General features: G+C 42.3%; 1 protein-coding gene across 5 annotated transcripts in view; it reads left to right on the top strand.

Annotated features, from left to right (window-relative positions):
- The window catches only part of LOC143033971 (uncharacterized), a 123011-nt gene that overhangs the window by 89366 nt on the left and 7625 nt on the right, over nt 1-26020 (top strand). For 4 of the 5 annotated variants that reach the window (XM_076199724.1, XM_076199727.1, XM_076199725.1 and 1 more), the window contains 7 exons: nt 4836-5457; nt 5785-5935; nt 6521-6812; nt 17264-17477; nt 24583-24727; nt 24880-25023; nt 25284-25867. In XM_076199724.1, the coding sequence (XP_076055839.1) occupies nt 4836-5457; nt 5785-5935; nt 6521-6812; nt 17264-17477; nt 24583-24727; nt 24880-25023; nt 25284-25867 (2152 nt within the window). Of the gene's footprint in view, nt 1-4835; nt 5458-5784; nt 5936-6520; nt 6813-17263; nt 17478-23721; nt 23823-24582; nt 24728-24879; nt 25024-25283; nt 25868-26020 lie in introns of those variants that run through there. The other variant, XR_012967211.1, reaches the window with a different exon arrangement.

The raw sequence follows: 26020 nt of genomic DNA on the forward strand, positions 1-26020 counted from the left end.
CAGTATGATTAGTGTTTATGATACCTGTACCTCCTATTCTACAAACAAATCTTTCTTTGTCCCTCTTACAAACCCAATAAAAGTCCCACAGTGATGGCATGTCACACAAATAGGAGGAGGTGATCTTTGGAAGCCTGTCACAACCTGTATGTAGGCAGCCCAAGACTAGGAGGATATGGGAGCAGCACAGCTTGCTAACTTCCTACGCTGACTACACATCTGAGCAGCCTTATTCATGATACATTTAACTTAGCCCACATTAAAAGTGTGGTCAGATAGGGTGTCATCAGCATAGCCTGTCCTTTTTCCACCTGGCTGGGGATTTTTCCCCACAAAGCACAAAATGAAAACATACTAGTCAGGTTATTAGGCTTAACAAATGTAGAGAACTGTTAAAACAGTTACAAGTTTTCAAGAGTTCATTAGATATAGGAAATTGTCCATCAAAATGGAAAGAAACATTGTGACCATCTACATGAATGGCAATGAAGATGACTTCCTCTGCTGTGCACAAATTTCAATCAGTGATAGCAAAATGCTATAGAAGAAAATCAAAGAAATTTGTTTTAAACGGGCCTACTGTAGGTCAAAGGGTACATTGAAACTGCTGAGTTTGTATGATATGGGAGTTCTTCATAGAAGAAATGGATTGTTGGACTGCTCAGAATTCCAGGAAAGCTTCAGAAGAAATCAATATAAGTGATAAGAAAAAGAGGCAAATTCCAGTGGAAGGACATAGGAGTAGATGAAAGACTTTAAATGGAGAAAGATAAGAATATTAAGAGGAGATCCTTGAGCTAGGATAGACCTAGAAGAATGCACATTTTAGAAGAAATATCAAGGATGGTAGGAAAGGAAAATTCACTGAAAATCAATGAAAAAGACTTGAATGCAGTGACCACAAATGATTTGTAAGAAATAGATAAATAAATGAATAAGTAGATAATGATGATGTGTAGATAAGTATGAAAACATTCACATACAGAGAAACTAATATGATGAAACTAGCTACAACTTTTTACTTGTTACTTTCAGAGAGAGCAGTATTCAGAGGCTCCCACAAGTGCACATGCACACACTAGATCTAGCAAACTAGATGTAGAGAGATACAAAAACGGGTCAACACAAGCATAGCTCCAGTCCCATAAAATTCAACTAGGTAAATACACACATGCAAACTAGACACTGCGAGATACAAAGACAGGATACCACGAGCATAGCTCTCCTTTCTGTAAGATACAACTAGGTAAAAATACATACTGTATGTATAAAAAAGGCAAGAATTTTTTAAAACCCAAACAGCTATCACTTCTTGGGTCTTTGAACTGTGGTTTAAGACATGAGGAAAGGTTAGGAACAAAATCTTTTTCACAAGTAGGGAAATTAGAAAATGGAATGCACTAACCACAGAGGTGGTAAATAGATTAAAATCAAATGAAAATAAAATGGAACCATCCAAAGTCTTAGGAGGTAGGACAGAGGCACCAAGAGCATATATTTTAGTTTTTCATGAGTTAAGTTAACATTTAGGTGAAAACTTGGTGAGTTTGTAACTCCACTCTTTCCATCTCCATGTTCAATATTCAGAAAATTTCACTGGTATTTTCATGATATCTTCATGAATTTAAATATTTTAGTTCTATGTGTAAAGATAGTTTTGACTGTGCTTATTTACCCCATTAGCCTGTTTGGTGTGATCACTTGCTTTTTATGAGTGCTCGTGTTTTAGCGTGTGCATGGAAGGCTTCAATTTTTTATCTTTATTTTCTTTTTATGCACAGTACCCAAATTTGCCTTGTGATTGTACTGTAGGGTGTCCCAAGAAAATGTACTCTCTGAAAGTTTTTGAAAGTCTAATCAATTGGTCCATATTATCAGCTGTATCTGGAAAATGGTGGTCATCAGTTTGAAATTAAATAAAAGTTTAGTTCCAAAATCTAGTCTAGTCCCCCCTGTATGTTCATGAATTTTCAAACTTATGACCACCATTTTCTAGGCACAGTTGGTAACTTGGATCAATGGATTTGACAACATTGCAAAACATTTGAAAGATTGAGCACATTTTTTAGGACATTATTTTCCCATTCAGATGTGAAATATCAGTGTAAATTGTTTATGAATATTCTTTTATTCAATATAGTATTTTTGGTAATAAAGAACATATCAAAATGGTAAACTTTAAAGCAGACCAAGGTTTGTATTGTAATTGTTATTTTGTAGCCCATTGCACAAGACAGCTTATAGGGAAATGAATTGGACATTCTAAAAGGAACCTGTTCAACTTAAGAATTTAGTTGTATGTTTGACATAATGTGAGTTAGCCTTGAAATATAATAGATTCTTATATAACTGGGATGGGTGTCATGTGGAGTGTCTAAAAAAGGGAGGTACAGTGATGGTGGACTGGTAGATAAGGTTTAATGTTTGTATGATAGAGGGTTACTTGCAGCAAAAGGTTGAGGGGATGGCGGTTCGAACCCTGCCACTAGTGAAGTTGAACAAAGGGCATGGTTCATTAAATTCTACATTACAAAGTACTTAGTGAGGGGCACCGTCCTAGCCCTCCGATAGGGGCGAGTATGTGATGTTAAACCATATCATAAAAGAGGGTAGAGTGCCAGAGGACTGGAGTCCTGTATAGTTCCACTTTACAAGGGAAAAGGGTATAAGTGTGAGTGTAGTAGTTTCAGAGGGATCACTTTGTTAAAGTAGTTTGGAAGGCTAATGGGAGGGTTTTGATTGAGAGGATTAGGAGAGGAAGTAATTGGTTAGGAACAATGTGGGTTTTGGACAGGCAGGGATTGCATGGATCAGATTTTTGTGGTAAGGCAGATATGTGAGAAAGCTTTAGGAAAAGGTAAGAATGGTTTTTTGGGCCTTCATGGATTTGGAGAAGGCTTATGACAGGGCAGACAAGAAGGTACTATGGGAGATATTGCAGATATATGGGATAGAAGGAAAGCTTTTAAGAGCAGTCAAGAATTTTTATGAGTAGTAGAGCCTGCGTTAGAATTAGGAATGGAGAGAGTAAGTGGTTTGAGGTAAAGGTGGGACTTTGCTAGGGATGTGTTATGCCACCTTGGCATTGGAAAAGAGAGAAATGTCTGATGAAGGAAGGGAGAAGACAAGATAGGGGTGAGTGAAGAATGATTGTGTATGGATGATGATGTGATGCATAAAAGGGAGTGGATGGGGGGTGAGAGAGTATGTTTGAATGATATTTTGATGCAGCCCTAAGGGATTTCTCCCCATCTTCTCTTTTTCTGCATGAGGGGACAGAGAGGAGGGGTTGCCAATTAAATGAAGCTGCCTTGCTGTGGATGTGCTGTGTCTTGCTACATTGCTTCTAACTGAGGGCAGTGGGTGAGATGCAGGGATGATCCATCATCCAGGAGGAGCCAAGATAAGAGGGAGGGAGGAGGTGAATGGGAGTGAAGTATGTGGGGAAGGAATGGGTAGGAGTGGATTTTATGTCATTGTTTTTTGGCTGCCTCCCTTGTAAGGGAGAAAGCCATTGGTGTGTGTATGTATGTATATACCTGGGTCCCAGATAATTGATGCACTATCAAGAATCAAATCAGTCATCTAATTTTGTTCATCAAATGTATGTAGTGCACAAATTGTCATGCATTAATGTGAATGGTAATAGCTAGTATGAAGTTGAAGTGTAGAAATGTTTTAAAATATTGTTAAAAATATAATTTCAGAAATTTAGAATCTTTTAGAAACTTGTATGGCTGAAAGATTTGATTGACTTCATAGATAGCTACTAGAAGTGTTCTTGGTCACAGGAACCAAGGACAAGTACCTGCAAATGGTGGTCTTACAGAGAGAATCGCCTCCCTGACATCCATCTTCAAAATCAATTAACATGTTCATGAATTTCATTGCATACATTAATTTATGCGTGTGTATGTGTAGTAATGGGATAATTTATGAGTACTTGCTGGTATAAATGATAGGTACTTGCTAGTGGTGGTCCTGTGAGATAGATATCAAACATTTCCCTGTTGCCTATTATCAGAACCAGTCAGTGCCTTCATTGCCATCTGTAGATGCAACCCCTAAGGTGCTGGTACTCAGTCTTCAGACAAGGTTCAAGATCTCTTGCTCCCAACTTAAGATTATTTTCTGCTTTTTGACATACAGAGAGGTGACATCAGATGACTGATTTCTTCCTCCATTTCCTTCTCCTCCTCCTCTTCCTTGCTGATGATGTAGAAACACACTTGCACTAACACAACTTGGTCAGAGGACCAGTTTTCTTCCCAGAGAGATCCATGGAATGGCCTGAGGATTGTTGCTAGCTATCATAGGGCTGCAGACCTTGTAGGTTTCTTGTCATTGAAAATTTAGGGTACAATTAGTTATGGTATAGGCACTTAAATTAATTATGTTGCAGTGTAGTGAATAATGTGTTTGTGTGTATTCTTGCTTACTTTGAGGCTTTATGTAATTATAATGCTTTGTTCAAGACAAAGGTCCTTGCAAGTGTGGTTAAATTGTCATTGTAGTTAACTTTTATGGTTACAGTGGGTATTGTATTAGTGCAGTTAGTAATGTAGATTATTTGTTATTTACAGTACATATGGAGATAATGACAGATACTACGCTGGCAACCAATTGCTTTGATTTGATAGGGGTTGTTACAGTACATGCTTATTTAGGCTTGGAAATGCATTTCATTAGTATTGTTAGTGGACAAGAAAATATACAATGAAATGGTGGACTCTCATACTATAAGATTTTCATAGAACTTTGAAGGTAACCAAGCATGTTCATATATAAATTACTGATAGAAAATCAAAAGGTTATTAAAAACTTGTGTTTTTCAGGTTCCTCCCTCATAGCGAGTGCATCTACTCACATCTCTGCTCCAGCCTCTCCCAAGCTCCCCACCTCTGCTCCAGTATCCCCAAAACTTACTTCCTCTTTGCCATCCTCACCACTTCTCTCTCCAAGTTCACCACAGTCTCACCAGCCGTCCTCACTTCCACCATCTTTCCAATTTAGTCAGACTAATAGAACTTCTACTGCTTCCTCATCACTTTCTTCCTTATCTTCTTCAGCTTCTACTTCTACTACTATCACCACAAGTTCCTCCCATTGCTTTTCCTCTGCACCCACAACCTTGCTAACACTTCACCCCAAGCAGCTCGCTCATGTGCTTCCAACAGCGGGGATGAGCCACAACCCGCAAGCTGCCATCAGTCACCCAACCACCACCACTACTGCCATTTCTAGGCTACCCTCATGTGTGGCAACCACAACTATCCACACAAAGCCCTCTCCATCTTCTTCACCGCCATTGCCTCCACCTTCTGCCCAGGCATTCCTTTTTCCAACACTGGACGGAGAGGAGCCCGAGCCCCCTCACTCCCCATTGGATGTATCCACACCTCTCACTGCCGATGGAATGACAGCTTTGCATTTAGCAGCTCAGGGAAATAATTGGCAGTGAGTTTTTTTACATTTGTGCCAAGTTGGACAGAAGATGAAAATAAGACCTTGTGCTTGCTAGAAGGTTGCTTTAGTGTCAGTGAAAATTCATGTAATAAAGTGTATCTTAAGCATAGATTAGTAAGTTTGTCATGGAAATATACAATTTACTTATGTACTTGTTCGTAACTAATTTTTTATGGTTTCAAAAGTGTAAATCATATAAAGAAAAAAAAAAAAAAGTGGGTACATCCCATGACTGGCTACCTCTTTCACGAGGGAGGAAAAAGCCACTGGTATGTAGATAGAGCAAAACTTTTTCTTCAGTTATCACTTTGGTTTCAGGTCTATACCAGTGTTGGTGAAATGTGGTGCAAGTGTGGTGTGTGAGGATGAAGATGGGGCAACACCAGCACACTTAGCATTGCTCTATGGGTGTACTCCTGCAGCAGCAGCCCTACTTGCTTATCCGCAACCCCTTGAGCACACTACCAAGGTAGGTTTTTCTTATCTCACTATCAAGCTATTAGTAATATTTTGATTAAGAGAAGAAGCTTAAGCCAATAGGTAAACTAGCTGCTCAGTGTGCTTGGACAGGGAGAGCAAGTGACAGTTACTGGTAATTGTTAGTAACCAAACCCAACCTGATGTAGTTGAGAGGCAAGATCAAAGCCTTGTATATAAGAGAATTTGAATCCACCCACTTCTCACATCACATCACACACAGTTCACCATATACAATAAGAAAAGACTAGTAATATTCTACTCAAAAGTAGTGAAAGTGGACTTTTAGAAGGAATAGAGTAAACAGGAGTCCAGGCATAGGAATCCTAGGATAAGTGTATGAGAGGGGGAAATGTGGAAGTAGAAGTTTTTGTTTAGTTTCTCATTATATAAAAGGTGAGGAAAATAGTCACACCTTTCTCTTTAGTTTGTTTGAAGGGTGAATGACTTATCAGTGGTGGGTAGGTTGATAAACCCAGTTTTTAGGGACATTTGCTGTAGATAAGAAAGTAATTATAATTTTGTAACACCCCTGGTAATAATAGTTATTGATAATGATGATAGTTCCATTTTACAGGATGGTTGTAACTACTTGCATGCTGCTGTCAAGTCTGGCGAAGTTGAATGTGTTGAGCTATTGATACAACATATCCTTGCAACTGACAATGGCTCAAATCTCCTCCATTGCCTGGCTGGCAGTAGCAACACTCTAGGAGAAACTCCCTTTTCTCTCTGCCTTCAAGCCAAGTCTCACCTTTTGTTGGTTGAATTGTGTCGAGCTGGGCTAGATGTATTTGCACTTCTTAGCCATAATGTTGAATTGTTGACAAAGGCTTCTAAAGCCTGTCAGACCTTCTTTTCCACCTCAGGTTAGTTGTAATGCATAAACAAATGATACAATATTTCAGAAACATTTTGTACCTTGTTTTACACATTTAAGGCTCGTAATCAAGACCCTTCTCATCCATATATATCATCAGTAACCCTTTTCTCCTTTTGATGGGTGAGTGTTAGAAAGTCAAAGCACAGTCAATAATTCAGACTTGACTAAAACGAGGCTGTCATTATTTACATGTAAGTAGGCACCATAGGTTACCCCATACAGTACCAATTCCATGGTAACATGTAGTCAAAACTTTTAGAGACTTTTAAGGCACCCCTAAAGTACAGCATCGCACATTAATTTATGTAAGAGTAGAATTTCTGCCCATAGAGGAATGATGAGAACCCTAGAAATTGGGTTGTTGAATGTGCATGGATATGGCACAGTTGAGAACAATAGGGAAGAGATTGGTAGTATGGTTTTAAGGAAGATGGATGTGGTAGCATTGAGTGAAACAAAATTGAAAAAGAAAGGTGAGTTAGAGTTTGAGAGCATGGATGATAGGGTGTCAGGAGTGACAAGAGGGTGAGGGAAGGAAGAGTGGCAGTGGCAATGAGTGATGAGATGGGTAAGTATTTAATGGACTGTAGAGAAATATCATCAAGGATGATGTGGGCAAAGTAGAGGTTGGGTTGGAAAGTGTTAGCATTTGTGAATGCACATGACCAATGTAATGAATAAAGTGAGGAGAAAAACATTTTGGATTTGTTTACATGAGTGTATTGAAAAATTTGGGATAAGTGTAAATTTAGTGGTTTGGAAGGATCTTAGTATTAGAGCAGAGGATGAGCCAATTGGTGTAGTAGTATTAGTAGAGAGGTATTGAATGGGAAGAAGGAGCAATGGTCAAGGAAAGATTTTGGAGGTACATATTGAAAATTAAATGATTATAGTAAAGCCAGTAGATTGAGAGAAGCGAGTAAATGCCTTGGTGGGTTAAAGAGTGTAATGAGGAATAGACATTTGGGAATGGATGCGAAGAGGAGACTGTATGGAGTGATTGTGCCAACAGCACTGTATGGGTCAGAAACGTGGAACATAAGAGAAGAAGAGAGAAGGAGTTTGAATGTGTTTGAGATGAGGTGTCTGAGAAGTATGGTGGGGGTTACTAGGCTGGATAGAGTGAGAAATGAGGAGGTGAGGAGGAGAACAGGGGTGAAAAAGGATTTGGGAGATAGGGTTGATGAAAGAATATTAGGATGGTTTGGACACATGGAAAGAATGAGTGAAGAAAGAGTAGTAAAAGAGGTATGGAAGGCAGATGTGGAGGGAGTGAACATGAGGGGACGTCCTAGGATGAGGTGGATGGATGGGGTGAAGGGGGCTTTGGGGAAGAGGGGAATGTCTGTTGAGGAAGGAAGGGAGAGGACGGAAGACAGAGGTGAGTGGAGAATGGTTGTATATGGATGATGTTGTGATTGCATGAGGAGGAATGGGCAGGGGGGTGGGGGGTGGGGTAGTATGTGTGAGTAAATTTTGACGCAGCCCAAAGGGATTTCTCCCCGTCCTCTCCTTATATGCAAGGGGGGACGGAGAGGGGGGGTCGCCGATTAAATGAAGCGGCCTTGCTGTGGATGTGCTGTGTCTTGCGACACTGCTTCTGACCCAGGGCGGTGGGCAGGGTGCAGGGATGACCCGTCATCCAGGAGGTGCTCAGATGAGAGGGAGGGTGGGAAGGGTGTGGAGTGTATTTAGGGATGAAATGGGTGTGAGTGTATTTATGCCTTTCCCTTTTTGGCCACCTCCCTTGGAAGGGGGAAAAAGCCTTGGTATATGTATGTATGTAGTAAAGCCAGTGTTTAACCATTTCAGTACTAGTCAAATTCTTGCTTGCAGCATTGGCTGCCATATGTATGATTCATCATACTACTCCAATTATAAAACATAAAGTCATTGCTGTATTATTCATTCTCTTTTACTGTGAGTAATAATGCATACATATACCAAAGGCCTTTTCCACCTTACAAGGGAGGTAGCCAAAAAACGAAGGCATAAAATCTACTCCCACCCATTCCATTCCCAACATGCTCCACTCCCATCCACCCACTTCCCTCCCCCTTATCTTGGCACCTCCTAGATGACAGGTCATCCCTTCATCTCACTGCCCTGGGTCAGAAGCAGTGTCATGACACAGCACATCCACAGCAAGGCTGCTTCATTGAATAGGTGATCTCCCCCTCTCTGTCCCCTTGTGCAGAAAAGGAGAAGATGGGGAGAAATCCCTTAGAGTTGTATCAATTTATTTCTCATACATACTCTCTCACCCCCCCCCACTCACCCTCATGCATCACAGCATCATCAATACACAACCATTCTCCATTCACCCCTATCTTCTGCCTTCTCCTGTCCTTCCTCAACAGACATTCCCCTCTTTCCCAATGCCCCTTTTACCCCATCCATCCATCTCATCCTGGGTCGACCCCTAATGTTCACTCCTTCCACCTCTGCCTTCCACACCTCTTTTACTAGACTTTCTTCACCCAAACCATCTCAATACCCTTTCATCACCCCTATCTCCCAACTCCCTTTCCACCCCCATTTTCCTCCTCACCTCCTCATTTCTCACTATCCAGCCTAGTAACCCTATCAGGCACCTCATCTCAAACACATTCAAACTCCTCTCTTCCTCTCTTATGTTCCATGTTTCGGCCTCGTACAATGCTGTTGGTACAATCACTCCTTCATACAGTCTCCTCTTAGCATCCATTCCCAAATGTGTATTTCTCATTATACTTTAATCCCCCAAGGCATTTACTTGCTTCTCTCAATCTACATTCTACCTCCACTCCACCTTTTCCTACCACATTGCACTCAAGTATCTAAAACTATCCATTTCATCCAGTCTCTCTCCCTTGATACTTGCATTCAGTCTCCCCTTGTACATCTCATCACCTTCCATTTACCTACATTTATCTTCAACTTCCTTCTTTCACACACCTTCCCAAACTCTGTCACTGCCTTCCTCAAACCCTCCTCTGATCCTGCTTCAAGCGCAGTGTCGTTAGCAGACAGCGACTGGCTTATCTCCCACTTTTATCCATTTTATTTAACCATCTCCAATCCCTGACCCATTACCCTTGCATTTACCTCTCACACCACCCCATCCATGTACAAATTAAACAGCCAGGGAGACATAACACATCCCTGATGAAGTCCCACCTTTACTTCAAACCACTCACTCTCTCCATTTCTGATTCTAACACAACCTCTACTACTCTTGTAAAAACTCTTGACTTCCCTTAAAAGCTTTCCTCCTTTCCCATATATCTGCAATACCTCTCACAGTGCCTTCCTGTCTACCCTGTCGTAAGCCTTTTCCAGATCCATAAAATTCCAAAAAACATCTTTACCTTTTCCTAAAGGTTTCTCACGTATCTGTCTTACCACAAAAATCTGATCTACACAACACCTACGTGTCCTAAACCTAAACCTCCCTATCGTCCTTCACATTTAGCAACTCCCTAAAATACTCTGCCCATCTTCCCCTTACTGCCTTCACTTCCATTATCATCTTTCCATCTACACTTTTTACCTTTTCTTCTCTATATGATTAACCTCCTATTCCTCTTTTTTTTTTTTTTTTTTTTTTTTTTTTTTTTTTTTTCTCTCTCCAAATTTTTCTGTAATACTCTTACCCATTTCACATCTACTCTCCTTTATCTTATGCTTTACTTCTCTTTTCTTTGTACCTCACATATGATTTCCTTGTCCTATTTTGTAACTGATCATAGAAAACTCACTTCTTCTCTTCTACAACCTTCTTTGCTTCCTCATCCCACCACTCACTACCTTTCCTTCTATTTCCTTCCGTCCTCCTTGTTCCACACATCATCTTTGTACACCTTGTAACTCCCTCCTTGAACCATCCCCATTCCTCCTCCACTCCTAATTCTACTCTATCCTTCACTCCCTCCCACTCCTCTCTCATCTTCTTCTTGTACTCCTCCTTTTCTTTCTCATTTAAGCAGTTCACCCCAAGTACCTCCTTACCTTTTGTCCTTTTCCTCTTTTTCCATCTATCCTCCACTCTTAACTTACCCTCCACCAAAAAATGATCTGATATTCCCCCACTTTCTCCCTTTAGAATATGTACATCCTTAACTCCTACTGTACTGGTTACCACTATATAGTCCATTAATGTGCCATCTACCACCCTTCCATCCACCACCCTCTCCCATGTGTACTTATGCTTGACATTCTTCCTAAACATTGTATTTGCTATCATCAACTCTTAGACACATATCCACCTTCAACTCTCCACTACCATTTTTTACTTGAACTCCACATTTCCCAACCACTCCATTTATTGGTTCATTTCCTACCCTAGCTTTAAGGTCTGGCAATACCACCACATTGACATTTCTCCCTAATCTCTCTATGCACTCATTTAAATCCATTCAAAAAGCCTCCCTTTCCTCTACACTCTTCTCACTACCAGGCCCATATGCACCTACAAAAACTCACATCTCCCTTCCCAGTTTCACCTTCATCCACATTAACCTTGAAGAAACCTCCTTCATACTTCTCAGACATTTCATCTCAAATACATTCAAACTCCTTCTCTCTTCCTCTCTCATGTTCCATGTTTCTGCCCCGTACATTGCTGTTGGCACAATCACTCCTTCATATAACCTCCTCTTAGCATCCATTCCCAGATGTCTATTTCTCATTACACTTTTTAATCCACCAAGGCATTTACTCGCTTCTCTCAATCTACATTCTACCTCCACCCCCACTCCTCCCTTTCCTGTCACATTCCCACCCAAGTATTTAAAACTATTCACTTCCTCCAGTCTCTCACCCTTAATGGTCACTTCCAGCCTACTGTCACTCTCTCCCCTTGTACATCTCATGACCTTACTTTTACCCACATTTATCTTCAGCTTCCTTCTTTCACACACCTTCTCAAACTCTGTCACTAACTTCCTCAATCCCTCCTCTGATCCTGCTACAAGCGCAGTGTCGTCAGCAAACAACAGCTGGCTCACCTCCCACTTTTCTCCATTTTCTTTAATCATCTCCAACCCCTGACCCACTACCCTTGCATACTCCTCTCGCACCAACCCATCCATGTAAAGATTGAACAGCCAGGGCGACATAACACATCCTTGACGAAGTCCCACCTTCACCTCAAACCATTCACTCTCTCCATTTCTAATCCCAACACAAGCTCTACTACATACATACATATACCAAGGCTTTTTCCCCCTTCCAAGGGAGGTAGCCAAAAAGGGAAAGGCATAAAAACACTCCCACCCATTTCATCCCTAAATACACTCCACACCCCTCCCACCCTCCCTCTCATCTGAGCACCTCCTGGATGACGGGTCATCCCTGCACCCTGCCCACCGCCCTGGGTCAGAAGCAGTGTCGCAAGACACAGTACATCCACAGCAAGGCCGCTTCATTTAATCGGCGACCCCCCCTCTCCGTCCCCCTTTGCATATAAGGCGAGGACGGGGAGAAATCACTTCGGGCTGCGTCAAAATTTACTCACACATACTACCTCACCCCCCACCCCCCTGCCCATTCCTCCTCATGCAGTCACAACATCATCCATATACAACCATTCTCCACTCACCTCTGTCTTCCGTCCTCTCCCTTCCTTCCTCAACAGACATTCCCCTCTTCCCCAAAGCCCCCTTCACCCCATCCATCCACCTTATCCTAGGACGTCCCCTCATGTTCACCCCCTCCACATCTGCCTTCCATACCTCTTTTACTACTCTTTCTTCACTCATTCTTTCCATGTGTCCAAACCATCCTAATATTCTTTCATCAACCCTATCTCCCAAATCCTTTTTCACCCCTGTTCTCCTCCTCACCTCCTCATTTCTCACTCTATCCAGCCTAGTAACCCCCACCATACTTCTCAGACACCTCATCTCAAACACATTCAAACTCCTTCTCTCTTCTTCTCTTATGTTCCACGTTTCTGCCCCATACAGTGGTGTTGGCACAATCACTCCTTCATACAGTCTCCTCTTCGCATCCATTCCCAAATGTCTATTCCTCATTACACTCTTTAAACCACCAAGGCATTTACTCGCTTCTCTCAATCTACATTCTACCTCCACCTTCACTCCACCTTTTCCTGCTACACTTGCACCCAAGTATCTAAAACTATCCACTTCCTCCAGTCGCTCTCCCTTAATGTTCACTTCCAGTCTACTGCCACTTTCACCCCTTGTACATCTCATCACCTTACTTTTACCCACATTTATCTTTAGCTTTCTTCTATCACATACTCTCCCAAACTCTGCCACCAGCTTCCTCAATCCCTCCTCTGACCCTGCCACAAGCGCAGTGTCGTCCCCAAACAACAGCTGGCTCACCTCCCACTTTTCTCCATTTTCTTTAACCATCTCCAATCCCTGACCCACTACCCTAGCATTCACCTCTCGCACCACCCCATCCATGTATAAGTTGAACAGCCAGGGCGACATAACGCATCCTTGACGAAGTCCCACCTTTACTTCAAACCACTCACTCTCTCCATTTCTAATCCTGACACATGCTCTACTACTCTCATAAAAACTCTTGACAGCTCCCAAAAGCTTTCCTCCTATCCCATAAATCTGCATAACCTCCCACAGTGCCTTTCTGTCTACCCTATCATAAGCCTTTTCCAGATCCATAAAAGCCCAAAAAACATCCTTCCCCTTTCCTATAGCTTTCTCACATATCTGTCTTACCACAAAGATCTGATCTACACAACCTCTACCTGTCCTAAATCCACACTGTTCCTCACTAATTACTCCTGTTCCTCTCCTAATCCTCTCAATTAAGATCCTTCCATAAGCCTTCCCTACTACACTTAACAGGCTAATCCCTCTGAAACTACTACATTCACACTTGTCCCCTTTTCCCTTGTAAAGAGGAACTATACAGGCACTTCTCTACTACTTTCATAAAAACTCTTGACTGCTCTTAACAGCTTTCCTCCTATCCCATATATCTGCAGTACCTCCCACAGTGCCTTCCTGTCTACCCTGTCATAAGCCTTTTCCAGATCCATAAAAGCCCAAAAAACATCCTTACCTTCTATAGCTTTCTCACATATCTGTCTTACCACAAAAATCTGATGTACACATCCCCTACCTGTCCTAAAACCACACTGCTCCTCACCAATTACTCCCTCTGTTCCTCTCCTAATCCTCTCAATCAAGACCCTCCTATAAGCCTTCCCAACTACACTCAACAAGCTGATCCCTCTGTAACTACTACACTCACACTTGTCCCCCTTTCCTTTGTAAAGCGGAACTATACAGGCACTCCTCCAGTCCTCCTGCACTCTACCCTCTCTTAAACAAACATTAAATAACCTCACCAGCCAGTCCACCATAACTGTACCTCCTTTCTTTAGACATTCTGCATGGCATCCATCCAACCCAGGTGCCTTACCTGCTCTCACATGCAATACCCCAGACAGCGTAGTAATAATAAACACAGAAAACATTATCAAACCAGTTCACAGAATGGGTAACTCATGTACAACTACAAAATAGATATATGTATGTATGTGTACAATCAAGACGCTGATACTGGCATCATCTTGTACCCACTCATGCCTCATGACGCATACGTAGGCGTCATTATAAGAAAGTGGTTAAGAAAATGAGCATAAGCATACTTGTGCCAGGGTAGTTAATGGGAGAATAGTTAAGAGAGTTTTGATAGGATATATAATGTTGCCCAAAAGAGGATTGGAAGAGTTCTGGACATTTGGCAAAGGAAACTCCATTTGAAGATGAAGCTTTTATTGATTGTATAATGAAGCAGGAAAAGGACAGAAGGTAGGGAGTTGCTTAAAGTACATACATATACTAAAGGCTTTTTCACCCTTACAAGGGAGGGGGAGGACAAAACACGGGTGAATGGAGAAGGGTTGTATATGGATGATGATGTGATGCATGAGGTGAAATGGGTGGGGGGATGGGGGGTGAGGTAGTATGTGCGAGAAAATTTTTGACGCAGCCCAAAGGGATTTCTCCCCGTCTTCTTTTCTGCTTGAGGGGACGGAGAGGGGGGGTCGCCGATTTAATAAAGCGGCCTTGCTGTGGATGTGCTGCGTCTTGTGACACTGCCTCTGACCCAGGGCAGTGGACAAGATACAGGGATAACCCGTCATCCAGGAGGCCCCAAGATAAGAGGGAGGGGAGTGGAGTGTATTAGGGATGGAATGGGTGGGAATGGTTTTTATGCAGATAATTGGGGAAGGAGGAAATCTGTTAAGAGCAGTCAAGAGTTTTTATGAGAGTAGTAGAGCCTGTGTTAGGATTAGAAATGGAGAAAGTGAATGCTTTGAGGTAAAGGTAGGACTTCGTCAGGGATGTGTTATGTCACCCTGGCTGTTCAATCTGTACATGGATGGGGTGGTACAAGAGGTGAATCCAAGGATAGTGGGTAGGGGGTTGGAGTTGGTTAAGGAAAAAGGAGAAAAGTGGGAGGTAAGCCAGTTGTTGTTTGCTGACGACACTTCGCTTGTAGCAGGATCAGAGGAGAGATTGAGGAAGTTAGTGACAGAGTTTGAGGTGTGTGAAAGAAGGAAGTTGAAGACAAGTGTGGGTAAAAGTAAGGTTGTGTAGATCAGATTTTTGTGGGAATACAGATATGTGAGAAAGCTATAGGAAAAGGTAAGGATGTTTTTTGGGCTTTTATGGATCTGGAAAAGGCTTATGACAGGGTAGACAGGAAGGCACTGTGGGAGGTTTTGCGGATATACAGAATAGGAGGAAAGCTTCTAGGAGTTGTCAAGAGTTTTTATGAGAGTAGTAGAGCATGTGTCAGGATTAGAAAAGGAGAGAGTGAGTGGTTCGAGGTAAAGGTGGGACTTTGTCAGGGATGTGTTATGTCGCCCTGGCTGTTCAATTTATACATGGATGGGGTGGTGCAAGAGGTAAATACAAGGGTGGTGGGTCAGGATTGGAGAGGTTTAAAGAAAATGGAGAAAAGTGGGAGGTGAGCCAGCTGTTGTTTGCGGACGACACTGCACCTGTAGCAGGATCAGAGGAGGGTTTGAGAAAGTTGGTGACAGAGTTTGGGAGAGTGTATGAAAGAAGAAAGTTGAAGATAAATGTAGGTAAAAGTAGGGTGATGAGATGTTCAAGGGGGAAGGGATGGCAGCAAATTGGAAGTGAGTATTAAGGGAGAGAGACTGGAGGAAATGGATAGCTATAGATATTTGGGTGCAAATGTGTCAGTAAAGGGAGAAGTGGAGGTAAAATGTAGATTGAGAGAAGCAAGTAAATTCCATGGAGGATTAAATAGTGTAATGAGAAATGGACATTTGGGAATGGATGCTAAGAAGGGATTGTATGAAGGAGTGATTGTGCTGACAGCATTGTATGGAACAGAAACATGGAATATAAGAGAGGAAGAATTTAAATGTGTTTGAGATGAAATACCTGAGAAGATGGTAGGGGTTACTAGGCTGGCTAGAGTGAAAAATGAGGAGGTGAGGAGGAGAACAGGAGTGGAAAGGGAGTTAGGAGATAGGGTTGATGAAAGAGTATTGGGATGGTTTGGACACAGAATGAGTGAAGAAAAACTAGTAAAACAGGTGTGAAAAGCAGAGGTGGAAGGAGTGAACACAAGGGGGTGATCAAGGATGAGATGGGTGGATGGGATAAAAGGGGCATCAGAAAGAGTGATCTATTGAGGAAAGAAGGGAGAAGACGAAAGATAGGAGTGAGTAGAGAATGGTTATATATGGATGATGATGTGATGCATGGGAGTGAGTGGGTGATGGATGGTAGTGTTGGAGTATGTGTGAATGATATTTTGATTCAGTCCAAAGGAATTTCTCCCCATCTTCTCTTTCTGCTTGAGGAGATGTGTCTTGCCACATTGCTTCTAATCCAGGGCAAGATGCAAGGATGACCTGTTATCCAGGAGGAGCCAAGTAAAGAGGGAGGGAGTAGTGTTGAATGAGAGTGGAGTATTTGGTGATGAAATGGGTGGGAGTGGTTTTATGCCTTTGACTTTGGCTACCTCCTTTGTAAGGAGGAAAAGGCTGTTGGTATATTTATTTAATTATATCCTATGGGAAGGAGAGCTACACTTGTGGTGTCCCATCTCTGTATGTATGTAATGAAGCAATGGGGGTAAATGAGTTCCAGCTGTCAGGTCCTGCTGTGGAAGCAATGTTTCTTGGTGCATTGCCTGTGACATAAGCATTGTAACTGGGTACAGTGATGAACCTTCTTCCTTGTGGTGCTGAGATGGGAGGAACAACAATTAGGTTTTAGATGGATGTAGGGTGAGTGTATGCATTGACTTAGCCCTCCTTTTTATAAGGAAGAAAAGGCCTTTTCATATATGATGAAAAGAGTGACATTATAGAGGCAGTAGTTTTACTGAGATAGTAAAAAGTCGTAATCTGTATTCGGTCTGCTTCAAATATACAAAGATAATTAGAGTTGTTTTACTTTTCAGAACGTAATGACTGTACCTGTTGTGTTTGGTTGGAAGGCACCAAATTTGAGACATCAAAATTGTTCAGTGAAAATGAGAACAATTTTAGAAGTCTTCAAAATGATGAATCACGATGGGCAATAGGCTCAGTAAGGGTGACTCCTGCAACTCTCTGGTCAGGCCTAGAAGAAACATTGACTTCAATGGTACTGCATCACTGGGATCTCCTATCCAGGTATGTAATAACTGAATATTTTGTTGAAAATTCTTGGAGACCTTTCACTGAAGAGGTTTATAACAAACAGAAAGGAGCTGTTCAGTGCATAAAATTTCTATATAATTCATTCACATTCTAATATCTGAGAATATCAGGTAGTGTGGAGTGCTTTGGTGGATATTGGTGGAGTCAATCAATCTATCTTTTGCCCCAGTTTCTCATGCAGGACACCCATGGCAATCGGGTAACCAGTTATGGCTATCAGTTCAATCCATAAACACTCAGTAACCAAATTTTGTGGTACTCTCTGGAAAAAGTGAGAGTATGACAATCAAATATAACATTGTCTCTTTCTGTAGTGGTTACATCTAGAAAATTTTTGTTTTTTGCCAAGCCATTTCTGGATTGGTATATTTTACTGTTTTAGTTTTAGACCTAAACGAAAACATGCCAGTGGAATTCATGCTTGTCTCAGGAGCAGCAGTAGAGACCCAAATGTTAGTGAATGAGTGGAGAGGGTTGCCATGTAATGAACCAATGGGGATAAACCAACTTGAGCTGTCAAATCTTGCTGTGGATATGCTGTGTCTTGCTGCATTGTTTCTGACCCAAGCAATGGGTTAAGATAAAATGAACAACAAATGAATGTTAGATGGGTGTGGGATGAGGGAAGGGTGGGTGGAACCTTGGCTGGGCTAACCACCTTATAAGGGAGAAAGGGGGCTTATGGTATATTTACCTGGTTGTAATATACGGGAAGGGAGCTATGCTCTTGGTGACCCATCTTTGTATCTCTCAGCATCAAGTTTTTTTCTTGAAATCTTGAATAGTGTTTGCACACACTGTTTCTTTGTCTAATTTGTTCCAAGTATCTATCACTCTTTGTGGGAAGCTCTTTTTTTTTCTTTTTCAGATCTCTTCTGTAATTATCCTTTTTGAGTTTCTTTTCATGTCCTCTTGTTTTTCCATTGTCCCATTTCAATAAATCATTCTTACCTAAGATTTCCATTCCTTTCATAATTCTATAGATAGTTAGTAGGTCCCCTCTTTCCCTTCTTTGTTCCAGAGTTGGTAATTCTAATTTGGACAGTCTTTGTTCATATGTCATTTTGGAAAGAGTTGGTGCCAGTTTTGTTGTTGCTCCCAGCAGTGGACAAGGTGCAGGGATGACCTGTCATCCAGGAGGTGCTAAGATAAGAGGGAGGGTGGAGTGGAGTGGAGTGTATTTAGGGATGGAATGGGCGGGAATGATTTTATGCCTTTTTCTCTATGTGAGAAAGCTATAGGAAAGGGGAAGGATGTTTTTTGGGCTTTTATGGATCTGGAAAAGGCTTACGATAGGGTAGACAGAAAGGCACTGTGGGAGGTTATGCAGATATTTGGGATAGGAGGAAAGCTTCTAGGAGCTGTCAAGAGTTTTTATGAGAGTAGTAGAGCTTGTGTCAGGATTAGAAATGGAGAGAGTGAGTGGTTCGAGGTAAAGGTGGGACATCGTCAAGGATGCGTTATGTCGCCCTGGCTGTTCAACTTATACATGGATGGGGTAGTGCGAGAGATAAATGCTGTTTTTACTTTTTTTTTCAAATTCCATTATACTACATTTCTTGATATTGAATTTCACTTCCCACTTTAGAGTCCATTTCCAGATCTTGTCCAAGTCTTGTAATGAGTTGCAGTCCTCCTCCGTTCTTACTTTCTTTAGTATTTTTGCGTCGTATGCAAAGAAATTCATGTAATGCTCTACTCCTTCATCCATGTCATTTATATGTATGGCAAACATGATTGGGGCCAGCACTGATCCCTGCGGGACACCACTTATCATTTCTATCCAATTTGAGAATTAATCTCTAATTACTACTTTAATTTTCCTCCCAGTCAAGAAGTCTTTCATCCATTCCATTAATTTTTCTCAGATGCCTCCTATTGACTCTATCTTCCTTATTAGTTTCTTGTGTAGTGCCCTATGTATATACATGCAGGGGCACTTCTTCTGGCCAAATGACTCTAAACCACCATAGGAAGGTACACTACATCATTCTCAAGCTTGGAGGAGGGTTGCATAGACTTGCATATTGTTTTTATTGTCTTTATTCATGTGATGCAATTACAAAGATAAGTGAGCATTTACTGTACTTATGTTGGGGATGTGGAACTATGCAGGCTTTCCTCCAGTCCTCCAGCACTCTACCCTCTTTAACCACTTCACTACGGGACTTAAATCTCGCGGGCAGCAGCCAATGCCAGCCGTACGACGTGTCGTAATAATACTCGCATCATAAAATATAGTCACCGCTTATATCGATCGTTCTCTCTTTCACCCGCGAATTTTGAAAACCACAGAGAATGGGATTCAGGGCACATTTGGGAGAATGTAAAAACACAGGGGCGACTACAATAAATATAATCAAGACGCTGATATGGCAGCGTCGCAAATCCACTTGCTCCTCATGACGCCTACGTAGGCGGCACCGTATGGAAGGGGTTAAGACAAACATTAAACAACCTCACCACCCAGTCCACCATCACTTTACCTCCCTTTTTTAGACACTGCATGACGCACATCCAACCCAGGTGCCTTAACTACTCTCATCATTTTAATAACTGCTTTCATCTCATCTTTCCTTATTTCTCTTCTATTTTCCTCATTCATCACTGTCATTTTCTTTGTTCTACTCTACAAGGTAGACAGGACAAGTGTGAGTAGTAGTTTCAGAGAGATCAGTTTGTTCAGTGTAGTTGGGAAGGCTTATGGGAGGGTTTTGATTGAGAGGATTAGGAGAGGAAACGAGGGAGCAATTGGTGAGGAACAGTGTGGGTTTAGGACTGGTAAGGGTTGTGTGGATCAGATTTTTGTGGTAAGACTGACATGTGAGAAAGTTTTAGGAAAAGGTAAGGATGTTTTTTGGGCCTTTATGGATTTGGAAAAGGCTTATGACAGGGTAGACAGGAAGCCAATGTGGGAGGTATTGCAGATATATGGGATAGGGGGAAAGTTGTTAAGAGCAGTCAAGACTTTTTACAAAAGTAGTAGAGCTTGTGTTAGAATCAGAAAGGGGTTTGAGGTAAAGATGGGACTTCACCAGGGATGTGTTATGTTGCTTTGTCTGTTCAATTTATAGATGGATGGGATGGTGCGAGAGATAAAAGGAAGAATAATGGGTCAGGAATTGGAGATGGTTAAAGGAAATTGAGAAAAATGGGAGATAAACCAGTTGTTGTTTTCTGACAACACCACAATTGTAGCAGGATCAGATGGATTGAGGAAGTTAGTGACAGAGTTTGGGAAGGTGTGCAAAAGAAGGAAGCTGAAGATAAATGTGTGTAAAAGTAAGGTGATGAGATGTACAGTGGGAAAAAGTGACAGCAGACTGGAAGTGAATATTAAGGGAGAGAGACTGGAGGAAGTGGATAGCATTAGATACTTGGGTGCGAGTGTGATGGAAAAAGGGGTGGAGGTGGAGGTAGAATGTAGGTTGAGAGAACCAAGTAAATGCCTTGCATGATTAAAAAGTATAATGAGAAATAGACATTTGGGAATTGATGCTAGGAAGAGATTGTATGAAGGAGTGATTATGCTGACAGCACTGTATGGGACAGAAACATGGAACATTAGAGAGGAGGATTTTGAATGTGTTTGAGATGAGGTGCCTGAGAAGTATGATAGGGGTTACTAGGTTGGATAGAGTAAGAAACAAGATGGTGAAGAGGAGAACAGGGGTGGAAAGAGAGTTAGGAGATAGGGTTGATAAAAGAGCATTGAGATGGTTTGGACATATGGAAAGAATGAGTAAAGAAAGATTTGTAAAAGAGGTGAGGAAGGCAGAGGTAGAAGGAGAGACGAGGGGGCAACCAAGGATGAAATGGATGGATGGGGGTAAAAAGGGCATTAGGAAAGAGGGGAAAGTCTCTTGAGGAAGGATGGGAGAAGACAGAAGATAGGGGTGAGTAGAGAATGGTTGTGTATGGATGATGCTGTGATGCTTGAAAGGGAGTGGGTGAGGGATTGGGGGTGAGGTAGTATGTGTGAGAAATAAATTTACGCAGTCTGAAGGGATTTCTCCTATTCTTCTCCATTTCTGCATGAGGGGACAGAGAGGAGGGGTCAATGATTCAACGAAGCAACCTTGCTGCTGATGTGCTTTGTCTTGCAACACTGCTTCTGGCCCAGGGCAGTGGCGAGATACAGGGATGACCCATCATCCAAGAGGAGCCAAGAGGGAGGGAGTTGGGTGGATGGGAGTGAAGTATGTGGAGATGGAATGGGTGGGAGTGAAATTGATGGCCCCCTTTTTTTTTTTTATCTTTAAGGGGGAAAATGTATGTAAAAGTAAGGTGGTGAGAGGTATAAGGGGAGAATGTGGCAGCAAATTGAAAGAGAGTATTAAGGGAGAGAGAAGACTAAATAATTAGCTTTAGATACTTGGTTGCAAATGTGGCAGGGAGGAGTGGGGGTGGAGCTAGAATGTAGATTGAGAGAAGCAAGTAAATGCCTTGGGTGTAATGAGAAATAGACATTTGGGAATGGATGCTAAGAGGAAATTGTATGAAGGAATGATTGTGCCGACAGCACTATATAGGGCAGAAATATGGAACATAAGAGATGAGGAATTTTAATCTGTTTGATATGAAATACCTGAGAAGTATGATAGGGGTTACTAGGCTGGATAGATTGAGAAACGAGGAAGTGAGGAGGAGAATGAAGGTGGAAAGGGAGTTGGGAAATAGAGTTGATGAAAAATATTGGAATGGTTTGGACACATAGAAAGAAGGAGTGATGAAAGATTAGTAAAATAGATGTGGAAGGCAAAAGTGGAAGGAGTGAACATGAGGGGGTGACCAAGGATGAGATGGATGGCTGGGATAAAAGGATGATTGGGAAAGAGAGTGTCTGTTGAGGAAGGAAGGGAGGAGACAGAAGAAGGGGGTGAATGGAGAATGGTTGTGTATGGATGATGCTATAATGCATGGGAGTGGGGGATGGGAGAGTGAGGAAGTAAGTTTGAATGATAATTTGACACAGTCCAAAGGGATATCTCCCCGTTATTTGTAAGCATGTTGCTGGGGCAGCAGTGAAACAGGTTGTATGGTTGGTGGGTTCATTAGTCATTAGGTTATGCATACAGAGGGGAGGCATGACATGTGCCTAAAGAGTCTATAGAGTAACTAATGGTGTAGGGAAGATATTGCATGCCTGGCTTTTGTTCAGGGGCATTGCTCTTGGTGATCCAGTTGCAGGGAGGGAGCTGATGCACTGCACGAGCTCCTCATCCCTGACGCCCATGAGTATGACCGTTTTCATCAGGGCCTCTATGCAAGCGACTGCGCCTATGGCACCCAGGTCTACTTCCCTGGCCTTGTCTTTGGTGTGGCTGTAGAAGTAGTCAAAGGCTTCCCTTGCACCTACCTGCATTGGAACAGGTCATGGCAGTGGAGCGCCCTGACTCGTGCATCTCAGAGGTGGGATTGGAGCTGGTCCAGCACTTCATCAGCCAAGAGCTGGATATCATGGGGGATGTCTAATGAGTTCCACAAAATCACCTGTATGCCGAGAGACGTAGGCATCATGAGGAGCAAGTGGGTATGCGAGGATGCTGATGTCGGCGTCTTGATTATATATATTGTAGTTGTACCTGCGTGACCCCCATACTCTGTAAACTGGCTTCATCATATTTTCTATGGTTATCAAAATTCACGAGTGAAAGAGAACAAGCAATATACAGCGGTAACTTTATTTTTTATAATGCGAGTATTATGACGCAACATCGCACGTCTGGCAGCTAATGCTGCCCGCAAGATTTTGGCCCAGAGTGAAGGGGTTAATGCCAGTCATAGCAGCATAGTTGGCCCAGCTGTGGCACCACAACATGAGCAATTGGAAGTGGGCGTCAGCCTGCAACGGTGATGGGTAGGGGACTGTCATGTGGGTGACAAGGGCTAATTGTTGCAGGGTCTCCGCCATTGCATCTATTTTCACACGGTCTTCCCTCTATTCGTCTTGTATCTCTGCCGCCCTCCCACGCAAGCATCACATTTGGTGTGAGCATGAGCGGGGCAGGTAATTTGACATCACTCTCTAGCGATAAAGGTGAATCACTCCATTGTGCCATGGACCGGGCTGGGGGGTGCGGCCTATGTGAGTTAGCTGGGTATTACGTAACATCAGCATTATTCCCTATGTGTGTTGTGGTCGCATCGGGTGCATTCTGCCAAGAGGCACTGTATCCAAGGGGATGGGATGAAAGGCCTCTTTGCTCCTCTACAGGCCCACTAAAGCACATCACATGGTAGGACTGCACTGAACTCCACTGCACTGCATGGTCTAATGTGTGCACTATTGCATGATTCCTTCAACACCTTGTTCACGTAAGCACCGCTGGATTGTGTATTGTCATGTTACTGTCACTCGTTTGCGTGTTTACCACTGATTAATGAACTGTGCTTGTGTTTCACTGTTGCATGTTGCAAGGATGTTTGCAATTGCAAGCAGTTGCAAACATCCTACTCACTGTGCCATGTTTGCAAGCATTTTGCTGGGGCAGCAGTGAAACAGGTATGGTTTGTGGGTTTATTAATTGGTAGGTTATGTGTACAGAGGGGAGGCACGACATGTGCCTAAAGAGTCTAAAGAGTAACCAACGGCATGGGCGAAGATGCTGCATGACTAGCACACAGATGAGAAAGAAGTCTTTATTGGATGTATGAAAGGGCTTTTGTCCGGGGGCATTGCTGTTGGTCAGAGCATGCCATTACACTATTGCATACTATGCTAGTCTCCTATGCCAACTACACTGTACTACACCTGTCTTAACTCTTTCTGCATGAGGGGATGGAGAGGGGGGATCACCAATTAAATGAAGCGGGCTTGTTGTGGATGTGCTGTGTCTTGCTACATTGCTTCTGGCCCAGAGCAGTGGGTGAAATACAGGGATGACCCATCATCCAGGAGGAGCCAATATAAGAAGGAGGGAGGGTGGTGAATGAAAGTGGAGTGGGTGGGGATGGAATGGATGGGAGTGGATTTATGCCTTTGACTTTGGCTACCTCCCTTGTAAGGGGGAAAAAGCCCTTTGTATATTTATGTATGTTCTTGTTTTACTAATTAATCTTAAATTTTGTACACTAGGGTTTGGCAAGGCTCATCAAGTGGAAAGAACGATGCTGATAGGCGAAGGTGTGATCATATTGATGACAGAAAAGGAAAGCCATTCCTGGGCTTAGACAAAGCAGCCATCAGTCACTTCTCTATTGGGCCACATAAGTGGACAGTGGTATGTCTGTTTTATCTGCCTCTAACTGTTATTTCTTTTAATTTATATCTGCTCATATTTGCATTTTTCCTTGCTTCATATTCATTTGTATGATAAATTTTTTTGTAAAATTGTGTGAGTTTTGATATAGAATTCATTCACATTTTAAACAGGGAGAGTATGGATTGCTGAGTGGACCATATGATTTGCTAATTAATAATGGAGCCCAGAACATCAGCATTTTCTTGGAGCCTTTGGAATCTGTAGCCTACACACTCTTTTTGCCAACTTCCTTGATCAATAACTATTTAAGGCTGGTAAGTAATAACTATGGGTGTGGGATGGATGGCGTGAGTGCATGCTTTTGCTGGCTACTTCCCTTGTGATGGGGAAAAGCCTTTTGATATATAAATAGATTGAAGTAATTATTCAGTGAAAAACTAGACTATACTTATGGTATACATGGAAACTTTTGTCTCTAATTTTTTTTTTTTTTTTATAACTTTATGTAATGTATTATCATCTGGTATAGTTTTGCCATCACAATGAATTTCATTTAACTTTCATTTCAAACTAGGTGAAGCAATCACAGTGTGTGGTGCTGTATGGACCTGAACAGAGTGGCAAGAGCACCATTATACATGGTCTTGTCCACTTGCTAACCAAGACAGGGGACAAGAGGAATGAAACAGTGGTGACCCGACTTGACTTGAGTGGTGGAAGAGAAAGCTTGGTAGAGCAGGTGCAGGAGGCAGTGGAGTGTGGTGGTCTTGTGCTGCTTGAAAGAATACCAAGGGACCTTTGGCCTGCATTATGGCCTATATTGAAGGAGGGTCGAGGCTGTATTTTGGCTACACTAGACTCGTGGAGAAGGCCAGGAGGTGGCTTAGAGGGTGGGGTCCGCTGGGTACAACTGCGCCATGACCAGGAACCTCTTGCAGGTGTATTGACTAGAAGCTTGGCCAGGTGTATGATGTCCCAGCATTTGGGGGTCCTACCTTCCCTTGGCTCACACACACACTCAGCATTATTCTGGGCTGCCAGTGCTTGGGCCCAACTCACTGCCACACTCATGACCCTAGGATTTTCTAGTGCATTACATGGACCACATCTTTTCTTAGAAGCCCTCTGTGATGCCAGCAATCCAAGAGACTATTTAAAGTAAGTATTATGTGAAATGGGGTAAGAGTATGACAGAAAATTTTGAAAGTAATAAAAAGATGTTTTGGAAAGAAATAAGAGAGGAAGAGGAGGTGAATCAAGTAGAGAGGAAAAGGTGAAAGGTGCAGATGAAGAGATGATAATGTAAGAGAC

Source organism: Oratosquilla oratoria, chromosome 16, assembly GCF_046742065.1.
Source record: "Oratosquilla oratoria isolate Oo_2021 chromosome 16, ASM4674206v1, whole genome shotgun sequence".
Lineage (NCBI taxonomy): Eukaryota > Metazoa > Arthropoda > Malacostraca > Stomatopoda > Squillidae > Oratosquilla > Oratosquilla oratoria.